Here is an 18,855-nt window from a genome sequence, read left to right on the forward strand (position 1 = left end):
CTGTCTCATCCGGTCCTTCATCGACAGGACCTGGCGCTGAACGTCAATCAGACCAGAGCTCTGTCGTCGTTGGGCTTCAGGAAGTTGTGCTGCTCTGCAAAACCTACAGCAACACAGGGACAGTCAGTCAACGAGTCAGTCAGTCAGTCAGTCAACAAGTGGGACAGTCAGTCAGTCAAACGAGTGGGTCAGTCAGTCAACGAGTGGGTCAGTCAGTCAACGAGTGGGTCAGTCAGTCAACGAGTGGGTCAGTCAGTCACGTCAGTCAACGAGTGGGTCAGTCAGTCAGTGGATGAGTGAGTGGGTCAGTCAGTCAGTCAGTGGATGAGTGAGTGGGTCAGTCAGTACAGTCAGGGATTGAGTGGGTCAGTCAGTGGATGAGTGAGTGGGTCAGTCAGTGATGAGTCGAGTGGGTGCAGTCAGTGGATGAGTGAGTGGGTCCAGTCAGTGATGAGTGAGTGGGTCAGTCCAGTGGATAGTGAGGAGTGGGTCCAGTCAGTGGATGAGTGAGTGGGTCAGTCAGTCAGTCAGTGGATGAGTGAGTGGGTCAGTCAGTCAGTCAGGGATGAGTGAGTGGGTCAGTCAGCTCAGTGGATGAGTGAAGTGGGTCAGTCAGTCAGTGGATGAGTGAGTGGGTCAGTCAGTCAGTGGATGAGTGAGGGGTCAGTCAGTCAGTGGATGAGTGAGTGGTCAGTCATGGGTCAATCAGTCGTCTCAGTCAGCGGGTCAATCAGTCAGTCAATCAGTGGGGTCAGTCAGTGGGTGGGTCAGTCTGTGTGTCAGTCAGTCAGTCGGTCAGAGGGGTCAGTCGTCAGTGGGTCAGTCAACTCAGTGGGTCAGGTCAGTCGGTCGGTCAGTGGTTCGAGTCGCGTCGAGTGGGTCAGTCAATCAGTGGGTCAGTCAATCAGTGGGTCAGGTCAGTCGGTCAGCGGGTCGGTCAGTGGGTCAGTCGGTCAGTGGGTCAGTCGGTCAGTGGGTCAGTCAATCAGTCAGTGGGTCAGTCAGTCAGTGGGTCAGGTCCAGTCGCCAGCGGGTCAGTCAGTCAGTGGGTCAGTCAGCGGGTGTCAGTCAAGTCGGTCAGCGGGTCAGTCAGTCAGCGGGTCAGTCAGTCAGGCGGGTCAGTTCAGTAGGGGTCAGTCAGTCAGACAGTGGGGTCAGTCAGTCAGACAGTGGGTCAGTCAGTCAGACAGGGCGGGTCAGTCAGTCAGACAGTGGGTCAGTCAGTCAGAGGGTCAGTCAGTGGGTCAGTCAGTCAGTCAGTCAGTCAGTCAGTCAGTCAGTCAGTCAGTCAGTGCAGTGGGTCAGTCAATGGGTCAGTCAGTGGGTCAGTCAAGCTACAGATACTAACACACTAGTGGTATTGGTCACATGGCTTCTCGTTCAGTTACCCCAGTCCACTTCAAGGGTGCGCATCCTCTCCGGAGCTACAGATACACCCCCAGCTCCTCTCCGGAGCTACAAGATTCACCCCCCAGCTCCTCTCCGGAGCTACAGATTCACCCCCCAGCTCCTCTCCGGAGCTACAGATTCACCCCCCAGCTCCTCTCCGGAGCTACAGATAACACCCCCCAGCTCCTCTCCGGAGCTACAGATTCACCCCCAGCTCCTCTCCGGAGCTACAGATTCACCCCCCACTCCTCTCCGGAGCTTACAGATTCACCCCCCAGCTCTCTCCGGAGCTACAATACACCCCCCAGCTCCTCTCCGGAGCTACAGATACACCCCCCAGCTCCTCTCCGGAAGCTACAGATACCCCCCACTCCTCTCCGGAGCTACAGATACACCCCCAGCTACTTACTTGTGGAAGTTCCTCCCATCCAACCGCACCACAATGTAACAGTTTTTCAGACAGGTGTCGTCTGTCTCGAAGTTACAGACGTACTGAAACTTGCTCTTGGCCATTCTGTCGCTGCTGGTGAAAACCTGGCTACTGGTCGAAGGATGCACGTCTTGATGCCTCCTGGTAATCTACACGGCACTGGACCAAACTTGAGGGTTCTGTGTGAAAGGACAGAGCAGATTAAATCAATGTAGATTCTGTGGGAGAAGAACAAGCAGCACAAGGTTGGCTGTGGTCTTCATGTCAAATTCTGCTTTCTTAATATTCGACTTATATGCAATATTTTAGTGAAGCAATATTGCAGGTAAGACCAGAACACTCCCACCCACAGGCTCAACCTGGTCTCAGAGCATTTCTTATTATTCTGTACGTAAATCTGAAACACTCCATTTTAGTATGATGTTACGTTTCGTATGGTATTATTAATCTGTGGATGTCCATTATCCAGTTTCCTGTGATATACAAATTACAATTCGTATGATATGTTACGAAATTTTCAAAAAATGTACTTTGTTACGAATTAGCAAAACATTTACATTTTTTAACATTTAAGTCATTTAGCAGACGCTCTTATCCAGAGCGACTTACAAATTGGTGCATTCACCTTATGACATCCAGTGGAACGGCCACTTTACAATAGTGCATCTAAATCTTTTAAGGGGGGGGGGGGTGAGAAGGATTACTTTATCCTATCCTATAGAGATAAATGTTACTTGCTCTTGGCCATTAGGATATGTTACAAATTCCAATTTGTTGTGGCTAACGTTAGCTAGCTGGCTAACAAGGTTAAAGGGTTAAGGTTAGCTAAACGGGTTACGGTAGTGAAAGGGTTAGCTAACATGCTAAGTAGTTGCAAAGTTGCTAATTAGCTTAAAATGCTAAAGTTGTCCTCATGAGATTCGAAGACGGAATCTTTCGGTTGCTAGACATTCGCGTTATACGCCCATCCATCCACCCTGACAAACCAACCTCCTTTCATTTTTGCCTTAAGTAACCTTCCGTCTTATGTAACCATACCAAAAGGTAATATCAAACTGTCGCATTTAGTCTGAGATCAGGCTGACAGGCTAGCTAGCTACATTACCAAAAATATGGGAACACCTGCTCGTCGAACATCTCATTCCAAAATCATGGGCATTAATATGGAGTTGGTCCCCCTTTTGCTGCTATAACAGCCTCCACTCTTCTGGGAAGGTTTTCAACTAGAGGTTGGAACATTGCTGTGGGGACTTGCTTCCATTCAGTCACGAGCATTAGTGAGGTCGGGCACTGATGTTGGGCGATTAGGCCTGGCTCGCAGTCGGCCCCATCGAACATCACAAAGGTGTTTGATGGGGTTGAGGTCAGGGCTCTGTGCAGGCCAGTCAAGTTCTTCCACACCGATCTCAACAAACCATTTCTGCATGGACCTCTTTGTGCATTGTCATGCTGAAACAGAAAAGGGCCTTCCCTAAACTGTTTCCACAAAGTTGGAAGCACAGAATCGTCTAGAATGTCATTGTATGCTGTAGCATTAAGATTTCCTTCACTGGAACTAAGGGGCCTAGTCCGAACCATGAAAAACAGCCAGAGACCATTATTCCTCCTCCACCACCAAACTTTCATTCATCTGATTGCCAGATGGTGAAGTGTGATTCATCACTCCAGAGAACGCGTTTCCACTGCTCCAGAGTCCAATGGCAGCAAGCTTTACACCACAGCAGCCGACGCTTGGCATTGCACATGGTGATCTTTGGCTTGTGTGAGGCTGCTCGGCCATAGAAACCCATGTCACGAAGCTCCTGACGAACAGTTCTTGTGTTGACGTTGCTTCCAGAGACAGTTTAAACTTGGTAGTGAGTGTTGCAACCGAGGACAGACGATGTTTATGCGCTACGGCGGTCCAGTTTACTGAGCTTGTGTGGCCTACCAATTCGCGGCTGAGAAGTTGTTTCTCCTAGACGTTTCCACTTCACAATAACAGCACTTACAGTTGACTGGGGCAGCTCAAGCAGGGCAGAAATCTGATGAACTGACTGACTTGTTGGAAAGTACGACGTTGAAAGTCACTGAGCTCTTCAACAAGGCCATTCTACTGCAGATGTTTGTCTATGGAGATTGCATGGCTGTGTGCTCGATTTTCTAGACCTGTCAGCAACTGGTTTGGCTGAAATAGCCGAATCCAATAATGTGAAGGGATGTCCACATACTTTTGTATATAGTGTACTTACAAATGGTTGTCATCCTCTTCGGTCCATGATTTTAATTCTTCCTTAAAACAATGTTATAACTTAGTTTACTTTAGGTGAATCAATGTAAGTGATGCTATTGTCGAGGCAGTGCTGTAAGTTATTAGTATAAATGTTTTTGTGAGAATGTAGCTGACAAAGGACAGAACACAAGTTATTTTCACCAGTGATGGTATACAGTCCATCCATCAAATAGGTCCTACACGAACATATACTGCGAATTTCTGTTCCGGGACAGTATCTATCTCATCTACGATCTCAATACAAAAAAGCAAGAAACAAAAACAAACGAATAGAAATAGTTATATAAATATATAAATAAAAATAAATAAAAAAAACAAAGCTTACAGACGACTAATATGTAATTTAGTTGCAGCTGCCTCAAATCTGCTGTATGGTCCTTCAGCGCCCTCGCCTGGTGAAAATAGAGAAAGGAAGCGGAAGAAGACTAACTTTCCCATGATTCTTAGCGTCGTGCATGTCTGCATTTGTTTTAAACATGGAGGAGAGCGAAAGAAGAGGAGATAAACAACAAAAATGTCCAGAATCAGAAAAGAAAGAGAGAGAATCAACAAGTGCATGTGCTTCAGATGCAACCGAACATACCGCAGAAGAAGATGAYGATATCGCGGCAAAGTTGGACGTCACCTCCGATAAATTTGATCCACTCCTGGCGCTATACTCGGCTACTGTGCCTCTTCCATACCCAAACGTGAAATGCTTCAACAACATAGCCGAGTATGAGAGCTTTCTAAAGGGGGGACGGGGCCGCGCCAAGCCGGAGAACGTGGAGAAAAAACAGAGGAAAGCCAGGAAAGGTGTAGCGGATCCGGAGAGGATAGAGAAACTGAAAAGGTTGATGGTGAACAACCCGATAGAGGGAGAAGATGGAGAGGAGGGGACCAGCGGCACTGCCCGCCGTTGTAGAATACAGAAGGCTCCCAAGAATGTCCTGACCAGGATGCCTCGTATGTCGTGAATTATTTCTACCTATTGTAGGCCTGCTTTGAATCCTTTAGTTTTTGGGGGTGTGGTTTCAGATCAAAACATGACCTCTTTCATTCTTACTTATGATTATTGTCTCATATTGCCACATATTTAGGCAAATTAAAACCCTTCATTGATATGTGGGGCATTATTGATGAGTCAAACTTGTGGTTGACAGCCAGGTGAATTCTATTTAATGTCTACTTCCTGTTTATACAGTCCATACAGGAAGTCCTCTGGGGGAGCTGCACCGCTGCGTCCAGGAGAGGATCAGGGTAAAAGTTCACATCAGAACCTTCAAGGGGCTCCGTGGAGTGTGTTCTGGCTTCATAGTGGCCTTCGACAAGTTCTGGAACATGGTGAGAGCTCACCCCCTTCTCTCGCTCTTACCCGGCCCTACCCTACCCATGCCCTCCACCGCCTCTCGACAGGTGGCTTGCAGACTAGACTATAGTCTTGTGTAAGACAGTGCTCAAATAACCTTACACATCGCTGTCCTCGCTCTCAATCTCTCCCCTCACCCTCTATTCCCTCTCCTCTCTCTCTCCCTGTTAGGCGATGGTAGATGTAGATGAGACCTACAGGGAACCTCTGCTGGGTGAAGCTCTCTACCACGAGAAGGCCCTCACTGTCACACGGGTAGGTCTGGTGCCACCGAAGGGCTCTGATCCTCTAGTCTAGTGGTGCATTCTAGAGAATAGGGTGTTGTCTTGGATGCAGATGATGACATTTCCAGATCATGTGCCACTCACTAAAAAAGGTACAGCCATTATCATTCTCTGCAATCAGAAAAGAAGCTGATTAGCTATCCCTCTCCTTCCCTAGCTCTTTGACAAGCTGAAACTCCAGGAGAGTGCGGCGCTGAGAGAATGTGAGGAGAAGAAGCAGATAGACAAGAGGAAAGCTGAACTCCTCCATCCCCCGCCTGAGACCCAAACCAGAGACAGCCGACGACGGGACTCCAATAGAGGGGACCCCAGAAGGAGAGGAGACCCTAGGGCAGTGGACCCCCGACTTGCAAGGGCCACAGTTGGGCCCCCAGTGGGTGATGACCCCGGAGCCCTAGGGGCCACAGGTAAGACCCAGGGGTCAAATGTTAAAGGTCAGGAGTCAGGGACTGAGGGGCCCAAGAGAAGAGGGTCCCAGAAGAAAGAAGTGTCCCAGCCCTACGGGAGGGTTCACACGCGCCACGTCAACCAGCTCTTCATACGGGGAGAGAACGTGCTTCTAGTCAACCTACAACCACTCTGAATCTATTGTGTGTTCTAGCCAGCAGGGGTGGCAACCTAGTCTGGAACTGGAAACCAGTCTGTTCCTGCTCTCTTGCCAACTTCTTTTGGAGTTTTCATGCCAAACGTGAACAGAAACCGACACTGCCGCCCGGGCTAGTGGCAACCCTCCAGGAAAGTTACTTGACCTGAAGGTCCAACGCGTTGAAGCTTTACCAAGATCCATCCAGCAAGACCTACAGTATCTACACTGGTTTAGACCAACCTGGAAGTCTCACTGCTACTGCATATCATATTGATATTCTCTGCTTTACGCAGACAGACATTAACTAGAAATAAAACATGAATTACCAAGCTGTCTTCTCTTGTCGTTTCTCATCTGGTCTTTGCCTCTGGGTCATATGAAATATGAAACACAGTATTGAAATGCAGGCATGGTGTGCACAACTGTAAATAACCACCAGAGGGCAGTATAGACTCATTCGAATGCAGGCATGGTGTGCACAACTGTAAATAACCGCCAGAGGGCACTATAGTCTCATTCTAAGACATCTCACTGAGTCGTTGGAAAAGAAAAACATAAATATTTAAATCATTGTAGAAAAGTGTTCATATAAAGATGGAACTGTAAAAGAGAAATGGGAATTTCTCTGGAATTTCTCTACTTTGATTTCACTTTTTCTGGATATAGTGAGGATTAAAATGTGATCTAAAAGTAGCCTAACCTAATACATGTCGTAAATATGCAGATTATAATCTCAAACACAACTGCATCAATGCAGAAACCCATAAATGTCATCCATGCTATGCCCAGCCTGCCAACTCCAGATAACATATGGAGGCATATTGCCACTGAAAAGAGGAACGCCTACTGTTAGTCCCATTATCTTGCTTTTCTCTGTCAGAGCAGAAATGGCAGCGTGGTCTGGTCTCAGAGGACCTCATGTGTGTTATGAATAATGGAGAAGCTTCAGATTGCAGATGGTACTAAGCAGCAACTCTTATTTTGTCTAGACATTTCAGATTGTGCTTTATTCTTTCATGGCCACATCAGCTTGATGTATTGCAGGTCATTGGTTTTGTGTAGCTGCTGCTTTGTCTATAAACTACAGAGGTTACTCAAGGACAATAAACCTGAACCTTCAGTATTGCACATTTTCCATAATATCTTGGAGCTGTGTTGTGCAGTATCTGTTAATTGTTAAAACTGTGTCTGAGATAAGACATTATCCTGCAGCACCTGTCTTTAATTACTTTCTTATACCTCAATCTGATCTATTCATTCCCAAGCCAAGGTCCTCCACATGGTTGCATACCGATGCACTGGCCAGATGGCTGTACTGTGTGTGTGTGTAGGGCTGCACTGTGTATGTGTGTGTGTGTGTGTAGGGCTACACTGTGTGTGTGTGTGTTGGGCTGCACTGTGTGTGTGTGTAGTGCTACACTGTGTGTGTCTCAGCAGGTTCCAAGGCCACTGCTCTACTCCAATGCAGTAGTAACCAAGTTGGTCTTAGGTGAAATAAACACTTCATTACCAAACTGTAATCAACTGTTTTAATGTCAGATTCATGATGGGCCAATCAAATCAAAGAAAAACGACATCTTCAAGGCTTCTTTCGTTGGTGATGCTTCGCTTTTTCTTTTTATACATTTGCATAAACTAGTGTTTTCTTTTCAGTAACAATCCCACATTACCAAAGATCTCAGAACAATTGTAATAAGTAGAAAAAATGTAACAAAACAACGAAAGAATAAACACAACCCCTTAAAGACATCATCTCTTAAAAACGAACAAGAGTGGATGGATGTTGGTCGTTTCCAACAGGTAACACCTCCTCTCAGACTACTGTGCAGGGTTGGGGTCCAGTCAATTCAGAAAGTAAACCAAATTGTAAAAAATTCTCATTGAAAAGCATTGAAGAAAATTGGAATTTCAGTGTACCTCCAGAATTGACCCCAACTCATGGAAGAAGACATCTCTGAGCCGGAGGAGTCTACATGGGAGGTACTGGCCTGGTAGAGATGGGCCTGGCTTCAACATGTACAGAGTGCATCCCAAATTGCACCCATTTCCTATATAGTGCACTACTTTTGAGCCGAGTCCTATGGGCCCTGGTTGGAAGTAGTGCACTACAAAGTGAATAGGSTGCTATATGGGATGAATTCCAAAAAAGGAAAATCCTCTCCTAAACCTGGACTGTCTGAGAAACCTCCTTCAGAGATACTGTACGCTCTGGGGTGACATTTCCCCCAAGTACAGATCTAGGATCAGCTTCCCCTCCCACAATCCCAACCATTTGTGGGGGGGGATGCAAAACTGACCCAAGAGCAGCATCTAGGGGCAACTTCACCCAAATCCCAGAGGCTCCCAGGGGCCAGAGGGCACAGTAAGAACCACACAAACATACTGTGCTGTAGACAGTCTTAACCACTGTATAATCTCTCCGTCTGTCTCCTGTAAGTTATAATGAAGGAAAAAGGCCTCCGTCTCAGGCACCATGTGCTGTACTTAAAGAACACAGCCCACCAGGAGGCTGTTCCTACATCTACTGATTATCTTACTTGAATGCAAGGAAAAAGATTATATTTCTTTAAAAAATATATACCCATAAGAAAGGCCACAAAGGAGATCTGTTTTATCATTACCACAGCTTCCTCATTTAACAGCTTTTAATCATTTCTCATTCATTCAGTTATTAAATCCATCAATAAACGATTGATTGATCTGTTAAATCTAATATTGAACAGAAATTCCACATTGGGAGTGTGGAACGCTGATATATAAAGTAAGTATTAAAAGACTGACGCCATAGCAACGTCTTGATTGACATCTGATTCCTTCCAATCGACACACACTTCACGGCATCATCGTATAATCAAGAACTCAATAACTTATTTGTCCGTCGCACCAGTAATATGTACAGTTGTAGGTAAGGGACAGGTCGAGGTAACTTAACGTTCTGAAAGAGATGGGGAGTTATTGGGGTGGGATTATGATATGAAACCATATTTTTACTACTCTGGACATTTAAATGGTTAAGTAAAGCAAAACCCCTACTGACATTCTCTTCAAGGAAGATTCATGTGGGCAATTCCATGGTAACAGAATTATTTTTTAAAAATGCAATTCAAAACAAAACAACATTATTGCAAAGTTAAGCCATACAAGTTTAAAAGTCATCCTTGTGCATATAATTGTATGGGTTGTTTAACTTTGAAATCACTGCTTTTTGTTTGGCTTACATTTTAAAGTAAAAAATCTGAGTCTCATTCTGTTACGGTTTCTCTCTCTCCCTCCTAGTTGTTCTCTCTCTCTCTCCGATTCAAACCCGAACAGCACACAACCATTACTGGACACCCTCTTGGAACTGATTAAAACATACATACATTCATGTATATTCATATCTTTATACATCACTTAAAAAAGATAGAAACAGGAAATGGAGGGGTGGCAGTCAGTATTTGATATTTGACAACATTCAAGTACTCTTTGTTTGCAGCTCTTTACAATCCTTCACAGACGGTCGATTGGATGGAGAGAAAAATAGAAACAACAGCCCTCCTCCTCTCTTTCACTTCTCTTCCCTCACTTCCTGAAGTTGCAGAAATCTGCGAATGCGTCTGATCCTTGCTTGGGCTGCTGCTGTACCATGCCAGAGCCCATAGACATGGCTGGCATCCTCATCCCCATGGTCATGTTAGCCTGGGGCATGGCACCCATGTTCATGCCCATTCCCATCATGCCCTGGCTGTGGCCCATGCCCATCCCAGCACCAGGGTGCATCATGGGAGTTGTTGCCGGTCTGATGGGGGCGGGTGCGAGGCCCATGCCGGCGAATCCCTGGGAGAGCATGTTGACGGGTGGGAGGGGCTGGCCTCCTAGAAGACAGGCACAGGAAGAAGTGGAGTCAGAAGACAGCATGACCTCACACACACAGGTTCACTCTCCTCATACACTTCACAAGTTGCACCAAGCATCCTTCTATTCCATACTGAACAAGGAGTCCCAAGAATAGTACTCTTAAGGTTAAATAAAAATGAATTTAAAAAAACTATTCTTCCATTCTGACTGAACCTAAAGCCTTTTGAATGGTCTTGTGCCCATCCATCCAACAGGAAGAACGTTCCGCCCCCTGAGGTTCTTAGATGCTCCACAACTGAATGGATCTCAAATCAACATTTTGTTCAACAGACATTGAGCAGCGTTTTGAACCCCCTCCAGAAACACAGTACTCTTTCTATCCCAGTCTATACTACAACACACTAGGCTCACCTTGGAGTGTGTTGAGGGTGGGCTGGACAGKTTTGGGGGGCTGCACGCCAGGTGCCAGGAAGTCCAGGCTGATGTTGACCGAAGAGTCAGACCAGGTGGAGGGGATTGCTGACCCCATGGAACCCTGGGTACCCAGCATGACTTGCTGCTGCTGGGGCTGCAACGGCCCACCCATCAACTGGAAGGGGGGGCGACAATTTGGTAGACAGTTCCAATAGATAGTAATGTTAAAGGTACCTATATAATGGTGACATATGAAGGTGGAACTGCTGGCTCTGAAGGCATCTACATGGAAACACATCTCATCTCACCAGAATGAACAGGATTGTGGGTCAGGTTGAATTATTCTGCTAAACTAAGCTGGTCTTTAAGTAGGTCAGGTTGAATTATTCTGCTTAACTAAGCTGGTCTTTAAGTAGGTCAGGTTGAATTATTCTGCTAAACTAAGTTGGTCTTTTTTAAGTAGGTCAGGTTGAATTATTCTGCTAAACTAAGTTGGTCTTTAAGTAGGTCAGGTTTTATTATTCTGCTAAACTAAGCTGGTCTTTTTTAAGTAGGTCAGGTTTTATATTCCTGCTAAACTAAGCTGGTCTTTTTTAAGTAGGTCAGGTTGAATTATTCTGCTAAACTAAGTTGGTCTTTAAGTAGGTCAGGTTTTATTATTCTGCTAAACTAAGCTGGTCTTTTTTAAGTAGGTCAGGTTTTATTATTCTGCTAAACTAAGCTGGTCTTTAAGTAGGTCAGGTTTTTAACATGCACATATTATCTATGCAAACAACCTTGTATTAGATTGAATGGTTCTGACTCAAACTGGTTCCTTCTCATTGTGTGTGTGTGTGTTTGTCCCTAGGGAAGGTGGAGCATCTGCAAACCATGGCTCTCTGCCGTTTCTCTCTCGTGTGTGTTCCTCTAAAGCACAGGCAGTTACTGCCACTCCTCTCATTAACAGTGGATCAGACACAATAAATACAATTTACGATGTAAATTACTGTCCCGTCTGTCCTGTATTCTTACCAGTGATCTGGACTGTGGCATGGTGCTGCTGATGGTCTGTGTGTTGGTCATATTAAAGGTGAGGCTCTGAGAGGCAGAGAGCGACTGGGTCTGGCCCGGACCCATCAGGTCAAACAGGTCAGCGGAAGCTGGAGCTGGTGCAGAGCTGGCCGACAGAGCCCCAAACAGGTCAGTGTTGCTGGGGGCCAGAGGCTGGGCGAAGGGGGTGGGGACGGGGGCCTGGCCGCCAGGGAAAGCATTCCAGTCCCCAAAGTCACCGTTCCCACTGGAGGCTGGAGAGAAGGAGAAAAGAGAGGATTTTTTTTATAGTGGATAAACTAGACTATAAACTATAAAAATCTCTGAATATTCTAATGCTTTCTAAACTCACCAGGTACTGTGGAGAGGCTGACAGAGGCAGCAGGAGACGAGAAGTCAGCAAATCCTCCTATCAGGTCTGGAAAGAGACATGCATAACGCTTTAATGAGTGAATTGTGACAGCTTCCAGACACCGGACCAGAGACCCTCCATGATGTCCTGTAACTACACTACCTCCCCCTAACCCTCCATGATGTCCTGTGTCATGACGTGGCCCTCTTTGGGTATAGCGAGTGCCTTCCCCCTCTTACACCCAGGTTCTGTTATCTCAGGTCGTACATTCCTGGAGGAGACTCTCTCTCATGGCCAAGCAGAAAGAGAGACAGAGAGAACAAAGGAACTTCTTCTACCTCACAGAACTTGAGAACTGAACAATATCCGTGTTTTGGAGAATGTGTAAACGGTCGGTGGAGAAGCCAGCTACGACCCGGTCCATTTTGTTGTATAATTGTGACCTCAGGAAAGACAATACAGCCACATTACCATAACTCTGTTTATACAGGAGCCTCCGTTCTGAGGTTTGCATCTAATTATTGTATAAAACGAATGAGTAAAGATGAAACTATTTGTGAAATGATGTAAGGTGATGTTGAAGCGTTAATGTGAGAGAATTGTATTTCTGTTTAAAGTTGAACTAAGTCATTGGCCCGCTGCCATGAGCACAGACATCGATCTGGCGTCATGGGACAGCCCTTTTCTACTGTTACGAATATAACCCCCACCTGAAGAAATTCCCTTCAGACCATGCTTACCTCAGGATAAGCTAAGGTTGTAATGGTTGCTGAATTCTTAACCATACCATGTGGTTAAACTGAGACTATCGATCAGACAGAATAAGAGCAACTCTTCGATACTAATTACTAGTCTGCAGCTAGGAATTATGTGCCATTGAATGCGAAGACTGACAACCGCCRAAACATCTATACAATAAGAACATTTCTGAATTGGACTCTGAAGTATCCATTCTAACCACGAAAGACTCCTTGGAAGCAGATGGAGACAAGCGGATGAACTTTCCAACAAAAAGACGGACGATTCCAACAGAGATCACTGAGCGTAAATATATATTGATTGCAATTATTCCCGAATGAGTGAGCGTTCATGTGCAAATGATTAGCATTTCAATCAATATAATTACCAACTGTGTAGTGACTTTTGTCTTTCGAGTCCCTTTGTCTACCAAGCCGCCATACCGGTTTAGCCCACTAGGGCACATCCCCTATCATTTCCTTGTAACCATATCTACTGTTTGTTTGTTATGCATTTCTGTGATTATTTAGTTAGTTTGTAAATAAATGATTAAGACAATTGATGTATGGATGATTCATAGTGAAAACTGGGTTCGTGCAGATAACCAACAACTACGACATTTGGAATGAAACTAACGTGAGGTAAAGAATAATTCATTAATTAGAAGACTAATTGATCAGATATTAAAATATCTGAAAAGTTATATTAGGAAAATTATAACTTTGTAATCTCAAGAGTTTCCTTGGTGCCCCAACTTCCTAGTTAATTACATTTACATGATTAGTTTAATCACGTAATAATACTTACAGAGAATTGATTTGATAAAATAACAGTCTTCACTTTAATGATGCCAAAGACACRACACCTGTAACTACACTACCTCCCCCTAACCCTCCGTGATGTCCTGTAACTACACTACCTCACCCTCCGTGATGTCCTGTAACTACACTACTTCCCCCTAACCCTCCGTGATGTCCTGTAACTACACTACCTCCCCCTAACCTCCGTATGTCTGTAACTACACTACCTCCCCGCTAACCCCTCCGTGATGTCCTGTAACTACACTACTTCCCCCTAACCCTCCGTATGTCCTGTAACTACACTACTCCCCCTAACCCTCCGTGATGTCCTGTAACTACACTACTCCCCTAACCCTCCGTGATGTCCTGAACTACACTACCTCCTAAACCCTCCGTGATGTCCTGTAACTACACTACCTCACCCTCCTGATCTCTGTACCTACACTACCTCCACCCTAACGCTCCGGGATGTCCTGTAACTAACACTTCCTCCCTAACCTCCGTGAATGTTTCCTACACTACCACTCGCTGATTTCGTACTACACACCTCCCCGTGAGTCCTGTAAACTACACTACCTAACCCTTCCGTGATGTCCTGTAACTACCAACTACTCACCCTCGTGATGTCCGTGTACACACTACCTCACCCTAACCCTCCGGGATGTCCTGTAACTACACTACTTCCCCCTAACCCTCCGTGATGTCCTGTACCTACACTACCTCACCCTCCGTGATGTCCTGTAACTACACTACCTAACCCTCCGTGATGTCCTGTAACTACACTACCTCACCCTCCGTGATGTCCTGTAACTACACTACCTCACCCTCCGTGATGTCCTGTAACTACACTACCTCACCCTAACCCTCCGTGATGTCCTGTAACTACACTACCTCACCCTCCGTGATGTCCTGTCAGTGTGTGTAGTTACCGGTGGCTGCTGCAGGCTGGCTGGGTCCTGTATCTACCATCAATAGGTCAGCCAGACCACTACTGGAGGACTGGGGTGCTGCTGCGGACAGAGTCTGGAACAGAGAGAAGGAGAGGAGAGATGTGAGTAGAGACAGGGAGCGAGACTGCACTGTCCACTGTTAACACCAGATGGCAGCAATAAGCTAGAGTGAACCAGCATGGACTGAATGCACATGGACGCATGTGCACACACCTGTTTTGCAGAGGTATCAGGGCTCTTGTCTCCTGTGTAGTGGGCCGCRGCTCCCAGGGACACAGTTTTGGATGGAACCCCGCCTCTCTTCTTGGTTGCTGTGGTTTCTGTTGCCTGGGCGATCTGGACGCTCTTGGTCGTCACGGTTTCCTCCTCGTCTTTGAACACTGACCTCCCAGACTGGCCATTCTGCGACGGGCGACTTCGCTCCTCCTCGTTGTCACTAAGGAGACCAAAGAGGACGCTTTGTTTTGGGGATAATTCAATAGAAAAAGTGTGGGTCTAAAGTACGACAGAACATCAGGTTTTTTGATATACTGTAATATTTCTTTATTTAACCTTGAGAGCCACTGAGGTTAAAAAACTATTTTGCTAGGACGACCTGGCAAGAAGGCAAAACAGGGACATAGCAGTGTGTACATAAAATATTACAGAAAAATACTAAATACAAAGTGTCACAAGTTCCAGATACATTTGAAGATTAGAAACAACTGCAGCTAATCAAACAGTGTTGTCAGAGTCTTAACAGGCAAGGACACTAACTCCCCTAACTTTAATATCTTTTGAAGCATGTTCCAGGATGAAACAGGATGAAAAAAGATTGTTTCCCCATGTCAGTTCTAGCCTTAGGAACAGACAAGGACAGCAGTGACTGTGAACGAAGACTGTATTGAGTGACTGATCTGGTCAGTGAGGAACAGAGATACAAAGGGAGGTGTTCCATCAGTACTTTAGCCTCCTGGTGGAGAGAGAGGTCCACTGCACCACAGCATACACATCACAGTGATGGGTGAGAGATCTAGCATTGTAATACATCTTAAAGCATCATGATACGTACACCGTGTCCAGAGTTTAAGGTACTTGCTGAGGCCTGCATATAAACAATATCACCATAATCCAGCACCAATAACAAAGTGCTTTGAACAAGATCCGTTCTGACTAACATTGAAAAGCAAGATTTGTTCCTAAAATAGAAACTCAATTTCAACTTAAAATTCAGCTTTTCATCTAACCAAATCCCAAGATACTTATAGGAGATGACCCTGTCATGACCCTGGCCTTTTATAGTTAAAACCTGTAGGTGTTAACTTTCAGAGAAGCGAAAAACCATACATTTTGTTTTCCTTGCATTAAGCACAAGTTTCAATTGCACAGTCCTCTTATGGCCTCAGAGTTTGGAGATAACCAGTCCCAGTTGAAACCAGTCCCAGTTGAAACCAGTCCCAGTTGAAACCAGTCCCAGTTGAAAATCGCCCATGAGGGCCATTTCATTTCCCCCCCAACCACGCATCAGTCTAGACAGAGAATCCAGGGATTCTCCTGTTGCAGGTCTATAACATCCTATTACATCTAAAGTTCACAGGTTTCGATAACTGCAGTTTTAAAAAGTAAAAAAAATGTCTTAGTTCAGTAACCACACATCTATTTTTAATATAGATGGCTATACCTCCCGTTACTTCGTCAGTCACATCCATTATAACCTCTCTCCTTACCTGAATCTGTCTGATGAATCATCTCTCTCCTTACCTGAATCTGTCTGGTGAATCAACTCTCTCCTTACCTGAATCTGTCTGGTGAGTCATCTCTGCTCTGCTTCTTGAACTTGTTGATGGTGTCGTCGATGGTGCTGCCAATCTTATCACTGATCTCCCCCAGTTTCTCACTGAAGGGAAACTGGCCTTGGTCTCTCTTCCAGTCCTCATCCCACTTCCCTCTGCTGCTTCCCTCATTACCACCAGAATCATACCGGTCACTCGCTAGAGAGGGAGAGAGAGAGAGAGGGGAGGAGAGAGAGAGGGGGAGGGAGAAAGGGGGGGGTGGAGAGAGATGTATATCAAGAAATTGGCGAGGGCACTAGAACAGTCTGCAGCACCCGGACTCACACGACTAGAATCTGAAGTCAAATGTCTACTGTATCTGGTGCTTCTGTCACCAACCAAGGAGGCCCTACAGCAGCACCTAGATCTTCTGCACAGATTCTGTCAAACGTGGGCCCTGACAGTAAATCTCAGTAAGACAAAATAATGGTGTTCCAAAAAAGGTCCAGTCGCCAGGACTACAAATACAAATTCCCTCTAGACACTGTTGCCCTAGAGCACAGAAAAATATATATACATACCTCGGCCGAAACATCAGCGCCACAGGTAACTTCCACAAAGCTGTGAACGATCTGAGAGACAAGGCAAGAAGGGCCTTCTATGCCATCAAAAGGAACATAAAATTCGACATACCAATTAGAATCTGGCAAAAAAAATACTTGAATCAATTATAGAACCCATTGCCCTTTATGGTTGTGAGGTCTGGGGTCCGCTCACCAACCAAGACTTCACAAAATGGGACAAACGCCAAATTGAGAGTCTGCATGCAKAATTCTGCAAAAATATCCTCTGTGTACAACGTAGAACACCAAATAATGCATGCAGAGCAGAATTAGGCCGATACACGCCAATTATCAAAATACAGAAAAGAGACGATATATTCTACAACCACCTAAAAGGAAGTGATTCCCAAACCTTCCATAACAAAGCCATCACCAACAGAGAAATAAACCTGGAGAGAGTCCCCTAAGCAAACAGGTCCTGGGACTCTGTTCACAAACACAAACAGAGCCCCAGGACAGCAACACAATTAGACCCAACCAAATCATGAGAAAACACAAAGATAATTACTTGACACATTGGAAAGAAATTACAAAAAAACACAGCAAACTAGAATGCTATTTGGCCCTAAACAGAGAGTACACAGTGGCAGAATATCTGACCACTGTGACTGACCCAAACTTAAGGAAAGCTTTGACTATGTACAGACTCTGAGCATAGCCTTGCTATTGAGAAAGGCCGCCGTACGCAGACCTGGCTCTCAAGAGAAGACAGGCTATGTACACACTGCCCACAAAATGAGGTGGAAACTGAGCTGCACTTCCTAACCTCCTGTCAAATGTATGACCATATTAGAGACACACATTTCCCTCAGATTACACAGATCCACAAAGAATTCAAACACAAATCCAATTTTGATAAACTCCTATATCGATTGGGTGAAATACCACAGTGTGCCATCACAGCAGCAAGATTTGTGACCTGTTGCCACAAGAAAAGGGCAACCAGTGAACAAACACCATTGTAAATACAACCCATATTTATGTTTAATTATTTTCSCTTTTGTACTTTAACTATTTGCATATCATTACAACACATTACAAGACATTTAAAATGTCCTTATTCTTTTGGAAGTGTAATGTTTACAGTTCATTTTTTATTATCTACTTCACTTGCTTTGGCAATGTAAACATGTTTCCCATGCCAACAAAGCCCTTAAATTGAATTGAGAGAGAGAGCGAGGGTGGAGAGCGAGAAAGAGAGGGGAGAGGATTGTGAGTATGCCCTTTATAAGATCAGAGGACACTCCAATGTATGTCTGTTTGTGTTCCAGATTGACATCCTGTATCCTCCCCCAATACTGTCAGAGGACTTCCTGTATCTGCTGAATCCTCCCCCCATACTGTCAGAGGACTTCCTGTATCTGCTGAATCCTCCCCCCATACTGTCAGAGGACTTCCTGTATCTGCTGAACCCTCCCCCCATACTGTCAGAGGACTTCCTGGTATCTGCTGAACCCCTCCCCCATACTGTTCAGAGGGACTTACCTGTAATCTGCTGTATCCTCCCCCTGTACTGTCAGAGGACTTCTGTATCTGCTGAACCTCTCCCCTACTGTCAGAGGATTCCTGTATCTGCTGAACCCTCTCCCCGTACTGTCAGAGGACTTACTGTATCTGCTGACCCTCCCCCGTACTGTCAGAGGACTTACTGTATCTGCTGAATCCTCCCCCGTACTGTCAGAGGACTTACTGTATCTGCTGAATCCTCCCTCCAAACTACTGGTCAGAGGACTTACTGTATCTGCTGAATCCTCCTCCCCGTACTGTCAGAGGACTTACTGTATCTGCTGAATCTCCCCCCAGTACTGTCAGAGGACTTACTGTATCTGCTGAATCCTCCCCCCTACTGTCAGAGGACTTACTGTATCTGCCTGAATCCCTCCCCCCGTCTGTCAGAGGACTTACTGTATCTGCTGAATCCTCCCCTACTGTCAGAGGACTTACTGTATCTGCTGAATCCTCCCTCCCTACTGTCAGAGGACTTACTGTATCTGCTGAATCCTCTCCCCGTACTGTCAGAGGCTTACTGTATCTGCTGAATCCTCCCCCGTA

At 45.5% G+C, this 18,855-nt stretch overlaps 2 protein-coding genes and 1 long non-coding RNA gene across 3 annotated transcripts; 1 reads left to right on the forward strand and 2 right to left on the reverse strand.

Annotated features, from left to right (window-relative positions):
* Positions 1-27: 27 nt before the first annotated feature.
* On the reverse strand, positions 28-4,250 carry LOC112079001 (uncharacterized). Its single transcript, XR_002895829.2, has 3 exons — positions 4,051-4,250; positions 1,799-1,998; positions 28-103 (listed from the first exon to the last, which is right to left on the reverse strand). It is a non-coding gene; the product is annotated as an uncharacterized lncRNA (long non-coding RNA).
* Positions 4,251-4,514: 264 nt separating this feature from the next.
* Positions 4,515-6,639, forward strand: lsm11 (LSM11, U7 small nuclear RNA associated). Its single transcript, XM_024145081.2, has 4 exons — positions 4,515-5,036; positions 5,275-5,414; positions 5,611-5,694; positions 5,881-6,639. Exons 1-4 carry the CDS (start codon positions 4,547-4,549, stop codon positions 6,304-6,306), a joined length of 1,140 nt encoding a protein of 379 aa, XP_024000849.1. The 5' UTR covers positions 4,515-4,546; the 3' UTR covers positions 6,307-6,639.
* A 1,185-nt stretch (positions 6,640-7,824) lies between these two features.
* On the reverse strand, positions 7,825-18,590 carry LOC112079000 (clathrin interactor 1; the record flags this gene model as incomplete). Its single annotated transcript, XM_070442199.1, has 8 exons — positions 7,825-10,163; positions 10,558-10,735; positions 11,572-11,843; positions 11,942-12,007; positions 14,409-14,502; positions 14,643-14,865; positions 16,204-16,399; positions 18,540-18,590. Coding segments are annotated over 8 exons (1,373 nt in total), but the record flags the coding sequence as incomplete, so codon positions are not given.
* Positions 18,591-18,855: the final 265 nt, after the last annotated feature.

The sequence above is a fragment of the Salvelinus sp. IW2-2015 genome, unplaced genomic scaffold (assembly GCF_002910315.2).
Source record: "Salvelinus sp. IW2-2015 unplaced genomic scaffold, ASM291031v2 Un_scaffold6675, whole genome shotgun sequence".
Lineage (NCBI taxonomy): Eukaryota > Metazoa > Chordata > Actinopteri > Salmoniformes > Salmonidae > Salvelinus > Salvelinus sp. IW2-2015.